General features: G+C 34.9%; 1 protein-coding gene and 2 pseudogenes across 1 annotated transcript; all 3 read right to left on the bottom strand.

Moving 5' to 3' along the window:
• Window positions 1-2,724: 2,724 nt before the first annotated feature.
• Window positions 2,725-3,253, bottom strand: LOC143537482 (cysteine-rich repeat secretory protein 55 pseudogene; annotated as a pseudogene).
• Window positions 3,254-8,777: 5,524 nt separating this feature from the next.
• On the bottom strand, window positions 8,778-9,197 carry LOC143537453 (cysteine-rich repeat secretory protein 55-like). Its single transcript, XM_077031226.1, has one exon. It carries the CDS (start codon window positions 9,195-9,197, stop codon window positions 8,778-8,780), a length of 420 nt encoding a protein of 139 aa, XP_076887341.1.
• Window positions 9,198-11,928: 2,731 nt separating this feature from the next.
• LOC143537481 (cysteine-rich repeat secretory protein 55 pseudogene) lies at window positions 11,929-12,954 on the bottom strand (annotated as a pseudogene).
• Window positions 12,955-16,896: the final 3,942 nt, after the last annotated feature.

Here is a 16,896-nt window from a genome sequence, read left to right as displayed (position 1 = left end):
ATGACCCTGGCTTGGACATAAGCAAAAATGTTTTGTTTGGTTTGATTGATGATTTTCAAGTCTTCATTGCACCTATTCGTTAGGACACTACGGTGCATTATTTTGTTCATGAGTCTTGACGCGTCATTTTGTACTCAAAAACTTAAATATTCGATGGCGTTTTCATTTAGGCCCATTTGGGAACATAATACGCCTAAAGTGTACCATCACAATTCACTCACGGTTTGTGACCGCATAATGTTTGACATGATTCCTAAGATTCTTCCGTATGTTAATGATAAATGTATAAATGTTTGTCCATCGTACGTATGGGTTTGTATGTGTACTGGTTGGAAGATCAATTATTGGTCCTGACACCTAAGACCTTGGTGTATGGTCAAATGTCTTTTGATCATATAGTAGCTTTCTTTTTTATTTATGATGGGGAATGCTTTATTATTGTTTATAATTCTTTTATAAATTAAGTGGATCCCGTTTATTTTTATTTCTTCAACTAGTTCATGGTCTGCCGACCGAATATACACAGTCACCTTCCTTCACGAACCAAAGTTCACCTCATTATTGGGATACCACTCGTAGGATGTTTCAACTTGAACAACATTGACATTCAACACACCAAAACTAGTCCCAAACAACCGTGAAACCATGCAAACCGTGATTATCGGTTTGCTTTCACGGTTGTTTTATTTTCTTAACTTTCGGTTGGTTGATTTAAAAATTTTCAAACCATAATGGTTTGGCTTAAGGGTTATACCAAAACCATTCGTATAAAATAAAACAACTGTGAATTTTTATTATTTTGGTATAAACCTTAAGCCAGAATCTTAAACCGAAAATGATGCTTTGTTCAACGGAAACTTGAAAAATAGAATGAAACGATACATAAAATAGAGGTGGGACATTCACGGTTATTTTAATTTCTTAACTTTCGGTTGGTTGATTTAAAAAATGTTAAACCATAATGGTTTGGCTTAAGGGTTATACCAAAACCATTCGTATATAATAAAACAACTGTGAATTTTTATTATTTTGGTATAAACCTTAAGCCGGAATCTTAAACCGAAAACGATGCTTTATTCAACGGAAACTTGAAAAATAGAATGTAACGATACATAAAATAGAGGTGGGACAGGGCGGCGATAGTGGAGGCACACCGCCATGTCTAGGGTTTAAACTCGGTGGCGACAACTAGGGTTTTTATTTTCTTGTGTTGCATGGGAAACGGTGACCAGAACCTTAAAACTTTGATACCATCTATGATGGTAAAAACTTAATTGATTACTTCACTTAATAGTGATTACAATATATGGATGACTTGGGCTCATGGACCCCATACTAATAAACCCTAAACTTTAGAATATTATATCATCTAATACTTTTATAGAGGAGGTATCTAAATATGGAGGTATTATGAGATTATGGTCGTCTCCAGGGACAAAGAATTGAAGCTATGGTTTTAGGCTCTCAGTTTTTAAGATCTTAAATTTCCAAAACAAAATTATTAATCATATATTTGAGGTTTAGATTAATGTGCGTGATTTGAGCAGCGTGTAAATTGAATTAGCTCTGGAAAGGTGTGAGGGACTATATTACTTATGTATTTACAAAAAATGATGATAACATCTTGATTTATGTGGAGTGAAAGCAATATAATTTTTTTACTAGTCCTCATATTTAAACATCGTTTTAGGCCACCAATAAAGTTGAGCCAGCCCTATATGAGATAAGTTATTAAGATCATTACTTTTTATTTCTAAGCATTTCTTATATGATAGTCTCTGTCATTATTGTGTTACGTGAAATATTAATATCCATTTACTATGTACTGAAGTCGTTTAGAATGTGATATATATTTTCAAATATGTTGTAATGGTACTCAATAACATTATTTTTATAGTAGATTAATGCAACCTAATTGGTTATCAAGATTAAAAGGTTGAAATGTGCTTACCTCTTTAATCATTGTTTAGCCAAATAAGCAATCATGTATTTGAGTGTATAAAATGTATCTACATTCCTTAGATCGTATATGGTGGATGGAGCTTCTATGGGGTCGTTTTGTGCAACGTCACCATAGAAGCGTTTTGACAAAAATAGGTGTAGTGGATGATCCCCCAACCAATCTTTACCTAATTATTATTTTATTATTATTACTTTTCGTTAAAAAAAACAAATAAAAACCCACCAATTTTCTTCCACCATTTATCCCCCATCCGGCGTTGTGTGGGGAGCGAGCCTCCCCCCCCCCCTCTTTCCATGGAGCCCATAGCGCCCCGGGGCAATGTTTCCAGCGATATGGGTGCCTTGAGGGTAGGAAGCCCACTACAGGTGGTAAAACCGTACTTTTATTATTATTTTTTGTTTATTTTATTAAATTGAACTGAATACAAATTTATCTAAACCCAAATTTCTCATGGGAGATCTGGAATGTATATATCGATGTCAAAAGGAAGATCATGTGAAAACTATTCATGAACCCAATAAACTCTTTTTCTTTTTCTTTTTTTTATGAAAACATGAGTTTAACCACGGTTTTGACTTCTGATGTCAAAGTACATACAAAAAAAAACACAATATCCTCAAAAACTGTAAATAACCCATGCTATTGTTTCACATAAGTACATCAAGTGATCAAGCAATAGAGTTATTTTATTAATAATGTCCTCAAAATGGGACTAACTTTTTATAAAATCCATTACCAAAAACTCATGGTTTTTTCTAACATTAATAATTTGTCATCCAAGAGTTTTCAAGAGACAAGTTTTGATCATTAGTGTGGAAACAAAATAGGATACAATTCATACCTAGCATAACCCATATCGTATATAACTCTACACCCTTTCTTGTTCTCACAAAGATTCCCAAACTTATACGTAAAGTACGTTAAACACGTCTCACACTCCTTCGAATCTCTTATACACTATATCATTCCATAAAGTGTCACTGAATCTGACAACTTAATCTCTCCTTTCCCAAACTCTTTGCTATCCGGTTTGAGTGCAACCTTCATCTGGTCAGTGAGCTCATTAAGGGCTTTATTAAATGTTATCGGGTCAGACATGTATTCAACATTATAGTGAATCACTCTAAAATCCGTATCTTGAAAACTAAGGAAATCACCACTGTTGTCATACCTTAAATGGCAATACTCATACCATATCCTAGCATCAACTCGGTTTGGACAATTTTTTTTTATTTCTTTTGCGGCTTTTTGGAGGCAAGTCGTGCACTCTTGGCTAGGCACGTCTGCTCTACATTGTAAAATGTGGTGTTATGTTAAAATATGTTGTAATGGTACTTAATACGTAACATTCTTTTTAAGGTAGAATGCAACCTAATTTGTTATCAAAATTAAAAGGTTGAAATATGCTTACTTCTTTAATCAATGTTTAGCCAAATAAGCTACCATGTATTTCAATGATGTATTTCAATGTATAAAACATAACAAAACGTATCTACCGACTTTTATAAAAATCTAACTACTTTTTTAAAAGCTAAATTAGTTTAAAGACAAATATGTCGAAGTAAATCCGGTCAAAACGTATTTGCACCAGAAGAGGGTCCTGTTAAAATCGATTGTGAACCCAACCATGGGTCTGCTTATGGCCTCGTTCTTAAGATAAATATGAGTTTGATTCCTTAGTTTTAGTCCGTGTTGCTACACTTTCTCTTGTCCACCTTGTTATGAAGCAAGATGCAACCACCAAAAACATGTTACGGGCATTCAAATAATCAAGTCATGAGCCGGATACATATTGTGAAATCACTTTTATGTATCATACATGATACATGTATGTATATATGTAATAGTAAGTTTAAAGATGGTTTCGGGAAGAGCCTTCTACTTATAGGATTGCTCCAACTTGAGCTTGCCAAGATCATGCTCACATGGATTGCTCCTAACACATTGGCCTTTGGTCGAATCATGAGGGCACCTCTAAAGTCGATAGCGAAGAACTTTAGATCGACCAATAAGTTTTCTGGTTCCACGCATCGACCATTTAATCCAACGTTTCAAATCAAAATTGCCAAGAAATAATAATATACTCATATCTTCAAAACTACAACTAACTCGTTGAGGTCTTTCACAAAAGTACATCAAACAACATAAATTACTTTGTTGATGATGCCCTCAAAAGGGACTAAGGGGGTGTTTGGTACAGAGAATGGAATTGTATAGAAATGGAATAGAGAAATGGAATTGCAGAGAAAGGGAATTGGTCTGGAGAATGAGAATTGACTGTTCTGTTTGGTAGTACAGAGATTTCAGTAGAGAAATATAGCTGAGAATCATTTCTCTTGTTTGGTACATAGAAAATAAACAGAGAATTATATCAACTTTATCATTAGCACAAGTATTTTTTTCGTAACAAATATTTATTAAAAAATAAAAAACATATAAAAAGATGCATAAATTCCAACCAAAATATGCATTGATCAAACCAATTCACATACAAAACATAGTTTTTAAGCAAAAAACATCAACCATAGTTAAAACCAATTCACATACAAAAAATACTTCAACCATACACAACTATCCCATTGAACCATCGGTATACAACTCGACCATCTCAATTTTCTCTTCTATTGTCAACGCAAGAAAAGAACGTCCTAGATCCACATCTTTACCAATCAAATGAGCTGCTTTGAACCGTTTTTTCGTAGTGATACCTGGTAAAGCTTTCAACTCATCACTAACCTTTTCATAGATTTCACGAGCCTCCATACCTTCTTTGCTAAGTTGTTCACCCACCATCTCCCCAAATCGAAGCAAAACTTCCTTGATATCTTTGCAAGACTCTCGATATATCTCATCCGCATCCGTGCTTCTACCTCTTTTGCGCTTGCTTGTTACACTTCCTGTTTGTCCTTCAGATCTATCAACATTTGGAACGGCTTCATCAACAAAATCAAAGTCTTCAATATCAACAGGTGAGCTTTTTTGCGTCTCTTGAACAACATCTTCTTCTCCAAGGTCAACTGCTTTACTACCAGTAGCTCTATCCTTACCGAATATGGTACACAATTTGTCATAGAAAGGAAATGACTTGTCACGAAAATTCACAGCACCTTTGTGAGACTACAAGACAATTACAAATAAATTAGACTAAAATTTTAAAATCTAAAAAACATATTTTTCAGAATATACCTTCACGTATTCATTCCAAACACTATCATCGGCAATAATACAACATTTTTGTTCATCCCAACCAAACCCACTTGTATGCACCATATCATATACAATGCTAAAGTGTGTCTTCCATGTCTTCATCCTAGACTTTATATGTGGTTCTGCTTTGAGGCCAGAGTTAGGAAGACTTACATCTAGCAATTGTTGAACACCATTTAAATAACCTGGTTTGAATCCATTGTCAGCACCAGCATACTTTCCGGATGCATGTATCTCCATTAATGCATCAATTAGCTTTGCATCTTCATCATTTGTCCAGGTATGCTTGCTCCGAGTAACTCATCTCACTATATTTGAATCTGCCATGTCTACGTACAAATGCATAATTATACAATTAAGGTTATGCATTAACCCAAACTAAAAACACAAGTTTTTTATGATATAGTAAATCCTACGTGAGCTTTTTAAGCAACACTTATGTGTGAAATGTTAAATACATAGTAAAGATAAAAACTAACTTGCTTTTAAAGATCTACTAATCTTCAAACAAACTCCTAGGTATGAAGACACTTTGATTTCCTTGTCGATAATTTTATTCAAAGACTGCCCATGTCATTATCGTCCTTTACACATTATCCTTGCATTGATGACATGTGACAATACATCACGCCAACCGGTGAACCTGCATACACATACAAATATTTATCAATGAACAATAAAGAATTGTCAAAATGGAATGTTTTCTAGTTCATAATAACTATCAGTTGATTCCACCAAACTACATGTGTGAAAAAAATATATTTCCATTAAATTGCAATTGACTTCTTAATATTGTGAACATGTATTAATCACATTAAAAATTCATCATATAATTGAGTATGCTTTGAGCCCTAATACCATTCTTCTCAATTGATAACATAGTTACCATATGCATAACATTATTACCTTTATGCCAAACCACAAATTCATCACATTTTGTTGCCATAAAGGGAATTAGATTTATTTCAATTTTTATAAGGATAATCAGACTATGAAAAAATCTAAGCTTTTCTATCGAATAAAATGTGTACTTCATAATTCAACTGCTCTCCTATTCCCTGTAAATTCTGGATTGAAAACAATGATATGGTATGATAGAAAACAATAATACAGAAGCTAGTTTAGGCTTTCAATACCTGCAAGTCGAATCAAGAAGAGCCTGCTAATTAACCCTAGTCAAATTGTGTAAAAGAATAAGCATCTGGCACATAAGAAGACTAAGTTGTATCCACACAAAATCTACAGATGATTTGAGTATTTAAAATCACACATTCAAACCCAAATGGAAACAAAACCTTTTTGATAATCTGTTCATATTCTTGATTACCACAAATTCGAAACCCAAAAACAGAAATTAGAAGTACATGATTAGAATACAATATCTCTTTCTTGTTATGCTCATCGACAACAAAGCGATTATCCTAGATTCGAAACCCAAAAATTAAAATCGTCGGCAAGTAGTAATGTAATGGGAGTCGAAAAGAAATGATAATTGCAGATTAATAACATACCGAATCGGAGAATTAACGTCCGTTCATCTATTGCAATTTTTTAATCTTGAGAAGAAAACCCCGTATTAGGGTTCATTGATCGTAGCTGCAGAATAGGGAAATGGAAATGATTTCTCCGCTTTTTTTAGAGAAAAGAAATCAGGGAAATGGAAATGGTTTATTTCCATTTCTCACCTCTTTCTTTCGTAAACAAACAAGAGAATTGTTTCCATTTCCATTTCTCACCCCCCAATTCTCTGTACCAAACACCCCCTAACTTCTTTATCTATGTGGAAAGCAAAATTTATCCAACTCATACCTAACATAACAAATTTTGAATATAAATATACATTCTTTCTTAGAGTCATAAAAATCCCTAGAGCAGACTCTATACGCATAAAACACGAATCATACTACAGATCTTATGTACACTAAGTCACCACATAAAGTGTAACAGACACCGACAATTACTTAATAATCTCTCCTTTTCTGAACCCCTTGCTACACTGTTCCACAACAACCTTTCTTATAAAAATTATATGGTTAGTCGCATATATCAACTCGGTTTGGACATAACTTTTTGTTATTTCTCTTGAGGCTGTTTAGATGAAAGTTGAGTCGTCTTGGCGGGGCACGTCTCCTCATCATTGGGCTAACCCCATAACCTCGATATCCTCAAATCGATGGATGGGATTTTTAAAATCATGACTTTAGTTTGAATCATCATGATATACAATCCACCATGGATATCAGTGTCACGTTGGTGCGAGATGATCAAGAGGGTACGTATAAATTTTCTTTTAATCTAATACGAATTGCGTATTATACTAATTCATGAGTAATTTATGTTAAAGGTGTGACACACCAACAAATGGAAGGCAAGTAACCGCTAGGACAAATTGTAGAACTAAGTTCGTGTCATGAGCACAATGAACCAATGCCCTAACGACACACCCAAATTGGATCCGGGCGAAAGAAAGCAAAGTGAACGAGTTAAACCCTAACCAAAGAAATTTCAAGACTACATTCTAGATGCAATGGCAGCCATGGTCTAAGAGAATATGGATGCATTCTATTTAATGTAATTATGGTGTGAGTGAGGTATGCAAAAGTTAGATCTCAGTATTCCTTTTTCTCACCTCCTTTCTTGAGTTATGTAATTCCCATTCCCATTCTCTCTCAATTCAATAATAAAATTCCTTCTTATCCTATCAATTTAGTTTGTTCATTCCAGTTCGAGGGTGTGCCGAGCTTTTTGAGAGGACGCACACAAAGAAGCGGGTAAAGGAGATGCCTTTAGTACATTTATCTAAGGGCGACAAATACTGCTATAAATTTTTGATCAAAGGCAAACATATAGTTTATGTATGATTACTCCCTGTTTAGTGTTTATCATGGTCCACTCCGCTATATAAATTTGTAGGTATGGGTGTAGGGCCGTCAAACAATCGGGGGGGCGAAATTAAAAATATAAACACAAGTAGATAGCATTAGTGAGTACTAAATTTTGGTACTAATTTGAAGAACATACTTGATACAACTAGATTATCGATGCCATTACTGAGACAGCATCAACTCGTGTTCATAAACTTAGGATACTGTAAGGAGGTTTATGGGAATTCGGATTCCTTATTTTTATCTCCTTATAACTTATTTTTAGGATAAGTTATAAAATTTTTACAATATTGTAACTTAAACTTATTCTCTCGCATATAAAACAATCCTATTCACCTTTTTAACTTTTCATAAAAGAGCTATAAGTTATAAGTTGGCTAAAATAAGCAATCCAAACACTCCGTATTGAAGACTTGGCCGGTTTGACTTGTTACACCATTTTAAAAATCCATTACCAAAAACTCATGGTTTTCTAACATTAGTAATTAATTGTCATCCAAGAGTTTTCAAGAGACAAGTTCTGATCATTAATGTGGAAACAAAAAAGGATACAATTCATACCTAGCATAACCCATATCGTATATAACTCTACACCCTTTCTTGTTCGCGCAAAGAGTTCCAAACATTTCCTTAAAGTACGCTAAACACATCTCACACTCCTTCGAATCTCTTGCACACTGTATCATTCCATAAAGTGTCACTGAATCCGACAACTTAATCTCTCATTTCCCAAACTCTTTGCTATCCAGTTTGAGTGCAACTTTCATCTGGTCAGTGAGCTCATTAAGGGCTTTATTAAATGTTATCGGGTCAGACACGTATTCAACATTATAGTGAACCACTCTAAAATCCGTATCTTGAAAACTAAGGAAATCACCGCTGTTGTCATACCTTAAATGGCAATACTCATACCATATCCTATCATCAACTCGGTTTGGACAAATTTTTTTTATTTCTTTTGCGGCTTTTTGGAGGCAAGCCGTGCACTCTTGGCTAGGCACGTCTGCTCGGCATTGGGCTAGCGCAACGACTTCAAGTACGGTTTCCTCTTCCTCCTTTTCGGCATTAGACACATTAAAGCCTGTTTGGGGGGGGGCATTTTTAACCACTTTGGTTATAACTTCATCGATCAATTTGGTCATATCAAGAGTGGTGGCGTCTTAGTATTGATTGCAAAGTTGTGCTATCGGGTTCGGGTCAGCTGATTCTACATAGAGAACGCATAGTGAAAAGATTAGAAGATAATAATGGGAAAAGGCCATGGTTTCAATGGGACGTATGTGTTTAGATTGTGGTTCGTTTCGGTTGTTTATACTTTATAGATTATATATAGTAAATATCCATTTACTATGAAGTTAAGTCTTGTAAAATATGGTGTTATGTTAAAATATGTTGTAATGGTACTCAATACGTAACATTCTTTTTAAGGTAGAATGCAACCTAATTTGTTATCAAGCTTAAAAGGTTGAAATATGCTTACCTCTTTAATCAATGTTTAGCCAAATAAGCTACCATGTATTTCAATGTATAAAGCATAACAAAACGTATTTACCGACTTTTATAAAAATCTAACTACTTTTTTTAAAAGCTAAATTTGTTTAAAGACAAATATTTCGAAGTAAATCCGGTCAAAACGTATTTGTACAAGAAGAGGGTCCTGTTAAAATCGATTGTGAACCCAACCATGGGTCTGCTTATGTCCTCGTTCTTAAGATAGATATGAGTTTGATTCGTTAGTTTTAGTCGATGTTGCTACATGAGTTCACCAGGATTGTTACTTGGATCATTAAAGCAGTGACGAAGATGGATCAGTTACACACTTTCTCTTGTCCACCTTGTTATGAAGCAAGATGCAACCATCAAAAACATGTTACGGGCATTCAAATAATCAAGTCAGCCGGATACATATTGTTAAATCATTTTTATGTATCATACATGATACATGTATGTATATATGTAATAGTGAGTTTAAAGACGGTTTCGGGAAGAGACTTCTACTTATAGGATTGCTCCAACTTGAGCTTGCCAAGATCATGCTCACATGGATTGCTCCTAACACACTGGCCTTTGGTCGAATCATGAGGGCACCTCTAAATTCGATAGCGAAGAACTTTAGATCGACCAATAAGTTTTCTGGTTCCACGCATCCACCATTTAATCCAACGTTTCAAATCAAAATTGCCAAGAAAAAATAATATACTCATATCTTCAAAACTACAACTAACTCGTTGAGGCCTTTCACAAAAGTACATCAAACAACATAAATTACTTTGTTGATGATGCCCTCAAAAGGGGCTAACTTCTTTATCTATGTGGAAAGCAAAATTTATCACTCATACCTAACATAACAAATTTTGAATATAAGTCTACATTCTTTCTTAGAGTCATAAAAATCCCTAGAGCAGACTCTATAGGCATAAAACACGAATCATACTACAGATCTCATGTACATTAAGTCACCACATAAAGTGTAACAAACGCCGACAACCAAATCTCTCCTTTTCCAAACCCTTTGCTACATTGTTCCACAACAACCTTTCTTATAAAAATTATATGGTTAGTCATGTATATTAACTCGGTTTGGACATAACTTTTTGTTATTTCTCTTGAGGCTGTTTAGATGAAAGTTGAGTCGTCTTGGCGGGGCACGTCTCCTCATCATTATGCTAACCCCATGACCACAATATCCTCAAATCGATGGATGGGATTTTTAAAATCATGACTTTAGTTTGAATCATCATGATATACAAGCCACCATCGATATCAGCGTCACTTTGGTGCAAGATGATCAAGATGGTACGTATAAATTTTCTTTTAATCTAATACGAATTGCGTATTATAGTAATTCATAAGTTATTTTTGTTAAAGGTGTGACACGCCAACAAATGGAAGGCAAGTAACCGCTAGGACAAATTGTAGAACTAAGTTCGTGTCATGAGCACAATGAGCCAATGCCCTAACAACGACACACCCAAAGTGGATCCGGGCGAAAGAAAGAAAAGTGAACGTGTTAAAGCCTAACCAAAGAGATTCCAAGACTACATTCTAGATGCAATGTCATGGCTAGCCATGATCTAAGAGAATATGGGTGCATTCTATTTAATGTAATTACGGTGTGAGTGTGGGTATGTAAAAGTTAGATCTCAGTATTCCTTTTTTCTCATCTCCTTTCTTGAGTTCTGTAATTCCCATACCCATTCTCTCTCAATTCAGTTTTAAACTCCCTCTTATCCTATCAATTTAGTTTGTTCATTCCAGTTCGAGGTTGTGCCGAGCGTTTTGAGAGGACGCACACAAAGAAGCGGGTAAAGGAGATGCCTTTAGTACATTTATCGAAGGGCGACAAATACTGCGATAAATTTTTGATCAAAGGCGAACATATAGTTTATGTATGATTACTCACTGTTTAGGTTTGTCATGGTTCGCTCCGCTATATAAAATTTGTAGGCATGGGCATAGGGCCGTTAAACAATCGGGTCCAAAATTTAAAATATAGACACATGTAGATAGTGAGTACTAAATTTTGGTACTAATTTGAAGAACATACTTGATACAACTAGATTATCGATGCCATTACCAAGAAAATGTCAACTCGTGTTCATAAACTTAGGATATTGTAAGGAGGTTTATGGGAATTCGGATTCCTTATTTTTATCTCCTTATAACTTATTTGTAGGATAAGTTATAATATTTTTATAATATTGTAACTAATCAACTTATTCTCTCGCATATAAAACAATCTTATTCACCTTTTTAACTTTTCATAAAAAAATTATAAGTTATAAGTTGGTTATAATAAGCAATCCCAAACACCCTGTATTAAAGAATGTTTACAATAAACCACGTCCTGTCGAAACACCACATTTGTGCCTCATTTAAACATAAATGAAAAAGTAGATTAAATAAAAACTAATAACAATTGACAGCTTTCACATTAGGAAAAACACAAATTTATTGATAACATCCTCAAAAGAGAACTAATTAACTTCATGAAATCATTAACAAAATCTCTTTTAAGGTTTTTTAACTACCCACCGGTAGTGTGTCTTCAAAGAGCTTTCAAGAGCCGACTTATTATCATCAAGTGGAAAGAAAAACGGATACAATTCATACCTAATATAACAACTACTAAATATAACCCGACACCCTTTCTTGTTGTCGCAAAAAGTCTGTCCGAGAGCCGTCGCTAAACACTGTGAGCACGACAAAGATGACAAATCTCTAGTACATTGAGCCAATGCATAAAGCGTCACAAAATCCGACAACTTAGTCTCCCCGGTCCCAACCCGTTTGCTACCCGGCCCCGCAGCTAATGTATTTACCCGATACATAAGTGCCCCAAGCGCATTATTAAAAGTTTCTGGGTCCGTCACATTTTCAACATTAGCGTAAATCAATCCATACCCGGTATCAACTTGACCAAAAAAGTTTTTGGTGTTGTACCTTATGAAGCAATACTCGTACCATAGCCGAGCATCGACTCGGTCAGGGCAAATTGTTTTTATTTCTTTTGCGGCTGTTTCGAGGCAACTTGAGCATTCTTCGGTGGGCACGTCTCCTCGGCATTGGGCTAGCCCAAAAACTTGGGCTTGGCCCGTGCCGAGTGAGATCGCACTGTAGCCTGATTTGGAGGCGGTTTGGACCAGTTTGGCTAGAGCCGAGTCGATGTTTTTCGTTATCTCGGGTGAGGTGGTGTTTGAGTTTTCGTTACATAGTTGTGCCGAAGGATCAGCTGATTCTACATAGAGAATGCATAGGGTAAAGATAAGGAAATAATAATGGGAAAAGGCCATGTTTTGTATATGTGTTTGGAAATTGGATCATTTAGGTTACTATATATAGCCGTATATTTTTAATTCTTTTTGCAGCTTCCTTTTTGAGGAAAAAAGGTTTATTTTATAGTAAATAATTAATTTTGTGACCTAACTAGCCACCAACAAAGGTGACCATTCGGCCACCCGGTAGTGGCCGCCCGGTAATAGCAGGGCCGTCTTAGACGTCATACAAGGTTTAGCTAACGTTTAAGACACGGTCTTGATTAGGGTCCATAACACTAAAGTAAAAAACTTATACATAAAAATATATTTTATAATTTTAATAAATGAATTTGACTGAAAATTATTAAGTAACAATAAGAGAAAGAAAAATATGAACAAGTTTATTAAACGATAAAAAACCTAATGAAGTTCGAGACTGGAAACAAAGTTGTCGATCTTTTATGAAAAACAAATTATATATGAGGGCTATTTTTTAGTACTTGTCTTGAACACTCGAAATTTCGAAAACCTGGTAGTGGGTGAGATGATTGTACGTTATGCATGTGAGATTGTACGTCTACAGTGTGAATTTGGTCATAGGTCAATAAGGAGCCGATAAATTTGAAACATTTTGTTATGGACTTGGTCAGTCAACTCTTTATTGGACCCACAACGTCACCTTGTTTCAACGGATAGTTGTGTTTTGATGTGTACAAAACTAAAATGTCAACGGGAGATAATAACAAATAAAGGTTGGCAATTTTTGTAAAGTTAATATTTGTTAAAAGAAAGTACAAAAAGCATCATTAAACTAATTAACTAAAGACATATCATGTTACATGAAACACGAAGCAAAACAAAACAAGTACAAAGGTTTATACAAAACAAGCAAAACAAGATGAGACTTAAACTTAAAAACGTTAATGTTTTTATGCTTATTGATTACCGTGATATTGTTTGGGCAAAGGTCTAGAAGCATTAACTTGAAAAGTCTAATGAGTAAATATATTATGATTTTATGCTTGGGTGGACCAGTGATTTCAGTGGAGGCAATTGCCCTCTTTAAATAAAATAAGGTAGTGTTATACACGTGTTAAAATCTCGAGCGTCCCTCAAATAAATGTTGCAATCGTTCTCAAATTTTGATATGTTACCTTAAACGATCCTGCAGTATACCTGTTTTTTAACAGGCCAAATTTTATAAGAAAAAAGGGGTTGTTTACAAGCCACAAGAAGCTCTTGACGTACAATTACCTCTTTAAAGTTATATTTTGGACCGTGTTTCTTAATTAATACCGCCTTGAGTCAAAATTCATTCAAAATCAATAACATCATGTCATCCGATGTGATAACTTTTTTCTTTAGCATTATATTTTTACAATTTCAAATTTTGATTTACGAAATTAAATTATTATTTTAAATGAATTTTAGAACATGATACATGGTACAATCTTAACATGTTTTGAATACATGACCAAACCGGGTCATATACGTCGAAATCACCTCGAATACTCACACCAAAGCACTCTTTTGAAACGGGTCAAACCATCCTCATGAAAAACAAAATTAAGAATATTTAGGGCGCATTAACACGCCCAGTATATAATTAGCCTTGCCAAGGAAACGGGCAATTATGAAACAGAAAGCAATCTTGTTTACTCGAGTTTAACCAAAATTCTTTTTGAATATTCTCATCACAAAAATTTTGTATTGATTCTCACTCCACGGGATCCGGGCCGGCCCAGGCCCATGGCAGGGTAGTCGACCACCACGAAAACCCTATAGGCCCGAAAATTTTTTTTTTTTTTTTATATTTAAAAAAAATAAATTTGTTTAGGCCCATTTATAATTGTTTGTAGCCAATCTTCCAAATTTGTTTCCATACCCATTTACTGATTAACGGAAGGTCGGAAGTCTGAAAGAGTGAAAGGTTTTAAAAAAATAAAATACAACCACCACAATCTAATTCCATACCAACGTACCACAAAAACTCAAAAAGGCAGCCAGCCAGCCGCAACCACCGTGACCGCCGGCAGCCTCAGCCTGCACCACCAGACACCAGTCCACCACCACAGCAGCTGGCTCCAACCCTGCTCCGACTCGTCAGTCCGTCGAGCGACCAGCGCCAGTGGTTAGTTCTGAGTTCTGACAATCTGACTTCTTGTTTATTTGTTTAGTTTTATACTTTTATTATAAAAGTTAGTGAGTTAGGGAGTTAGCAAGTTAGGGTTGTTGAATTGTTGTTTATCAGTTTATGTCAACAGTAGGTTTGATTGTTAATTGTTACTTTGTTTTTGTTTATTGAATTAACACATATATATTTATGTTTTGTGTATTGGAATTAATATTTGTTTTGTGTATTGGAATTAATATTATCATCGTATGATTTGCATTTTTATTTGCGTTATCGAGTTTATATTTTACTTAAGTCTTAAGGCCCAAATTTAGATTCGCCTTCGACCCAAATTTTTTTTTGTGTTTCTCGGAGCCGGGCCTGCACGGAATGGTCGTATGAAAATCAGATACATTTGAATTGGTTGTAACATAGTCTCGAATTCTTCTCCTAATTTACACTCATTTTACAACAGAGAACTTGAATCCTCATTGTTTGAAAAAGCTGTCTAGTAGTTAGGTATAGCAAGCCATAACCCGTTGTTGTGACTTTTTAAAAAAAAAAAAAACATAAAAAGGTATGAACTATAGACAGAAAATAAGTTTATCATAAATGGGACAGTTGAATAATTTTTGAATATCAATGTGATACAAGTCGTGCAAGAGTTAAGAATGTTTCATTGAGGTGACTTTGTGGCTTAGGAACCTCTAGAAAATGTTATTAGTGAATAAATTGTCAAAGGAGTCACATTAAAGATACGTAGGGCTAGGGATGTAAACGAGTCAACTCAAGCATGAGTTCGATTAGACTTATGAGAACTTGAGCTCGAACTCTTGTTTTGAGCTTTTTTTCTAAGGCGTGAGCTCGGCTCGTGAGTTGGTTTTCCAAACTCGGGCTTGGCTTATTTATTATTTATTTATTAATTAATATATATTATCATTATTTTTTTATATAGAAAAACCTTAAACGAGCCTAAGCTGGCTCAAGCTCGTCTACTTTGGTGCCTTAAACGAGCCGAAGCTCAGCTTGGGCTCGACTGTGAATTGTTAACTTAAAACATAGAAGTCCAAAAGATGTCAAACTTAATAATACACAAGGCTTGTTGTTTAGCCTCAACGAGCCTAAACGAGCTTCTCGTACAAGGCTCGAGCTCAGGCTCGGCTCGTTCCGAGCTTGTTAATCGAACCGAGCTCGAGTTGCTCACAGAGTTAAATTGACTGGTTTTTAGCATTAACTTTACTCATTACATTCCAATATACAAATGGTTCTTTTATTAACTTGAGTCGAAATCCCATTTACTTTTAGCCCAACCCACTATGGCTACTTGTACATGCACTATTAACGCCGTCAGTCAATGGAATTGTACCTGAATTTTATTAGTAATATATTTGGTAAATAAAAGTTTGGAATTTGAATTTGAAGCTTATTTTTCATGTCTAATCGTCTAAGATACAAGATGTGTTCGGGATGAACTTTTTGACACGTTAAATGGGTTGCGTCCTTTGTTACATGATTAACACGTTACCTGTTTAATTGAATAAGTAGACGCATGCCAACCTGTTTTATTATATAGTTTGATAAGCACGCAATTTAGTTTTTCCTTTTTCTTCTTTTGTCCTTAGATAATAGAGTAAACACAATTTTTTTCATTTTTGATATTTGATTTTTGAATCATTTAGTAATAGTATATAAAAATTGATTATCATTTGCTTAAGAAGACACATAACCATTTTACGAATAATAACAATGCAAAAACACAGAGATTATATGATAAATTACTTGCGAGAAGAACTCAGACAGTTGCGTTAATCGGTTGTCCTCCACCTCTGCCTCTCTCTCGCTTCCGGTGACGGTGATCCTTTAAGCAGACAACGGAGGCAGATGAGATTAGTTCATCATTGAATAACATTGCAAGTCCAAAAATTTCATATTACCAACATCACCACATGATCTTACCTTTATATCAGTTTG

Source organism: Bidens hawaiensis, unplaced genomic scaffold (genome assembly GCF_021521415.1).
Source record: "Bidens hawaiensis isolate Kalapana, Puna unplaced genomic scaffold, B.hawaiensis_p1.1 tig00011192_1, whole genome shotgun sequence".
Taxonomy (NCBI): domain Eukaryota; kingdom Viridiplantae; phylum Streptophyta; class Magnoliopsida; order Asterales; family Asteraceae; genus Bidens; species Bidens hawaiensis.
This window is presented reverse-complemented; position numbering and strand designations above follow the sequence as displayed.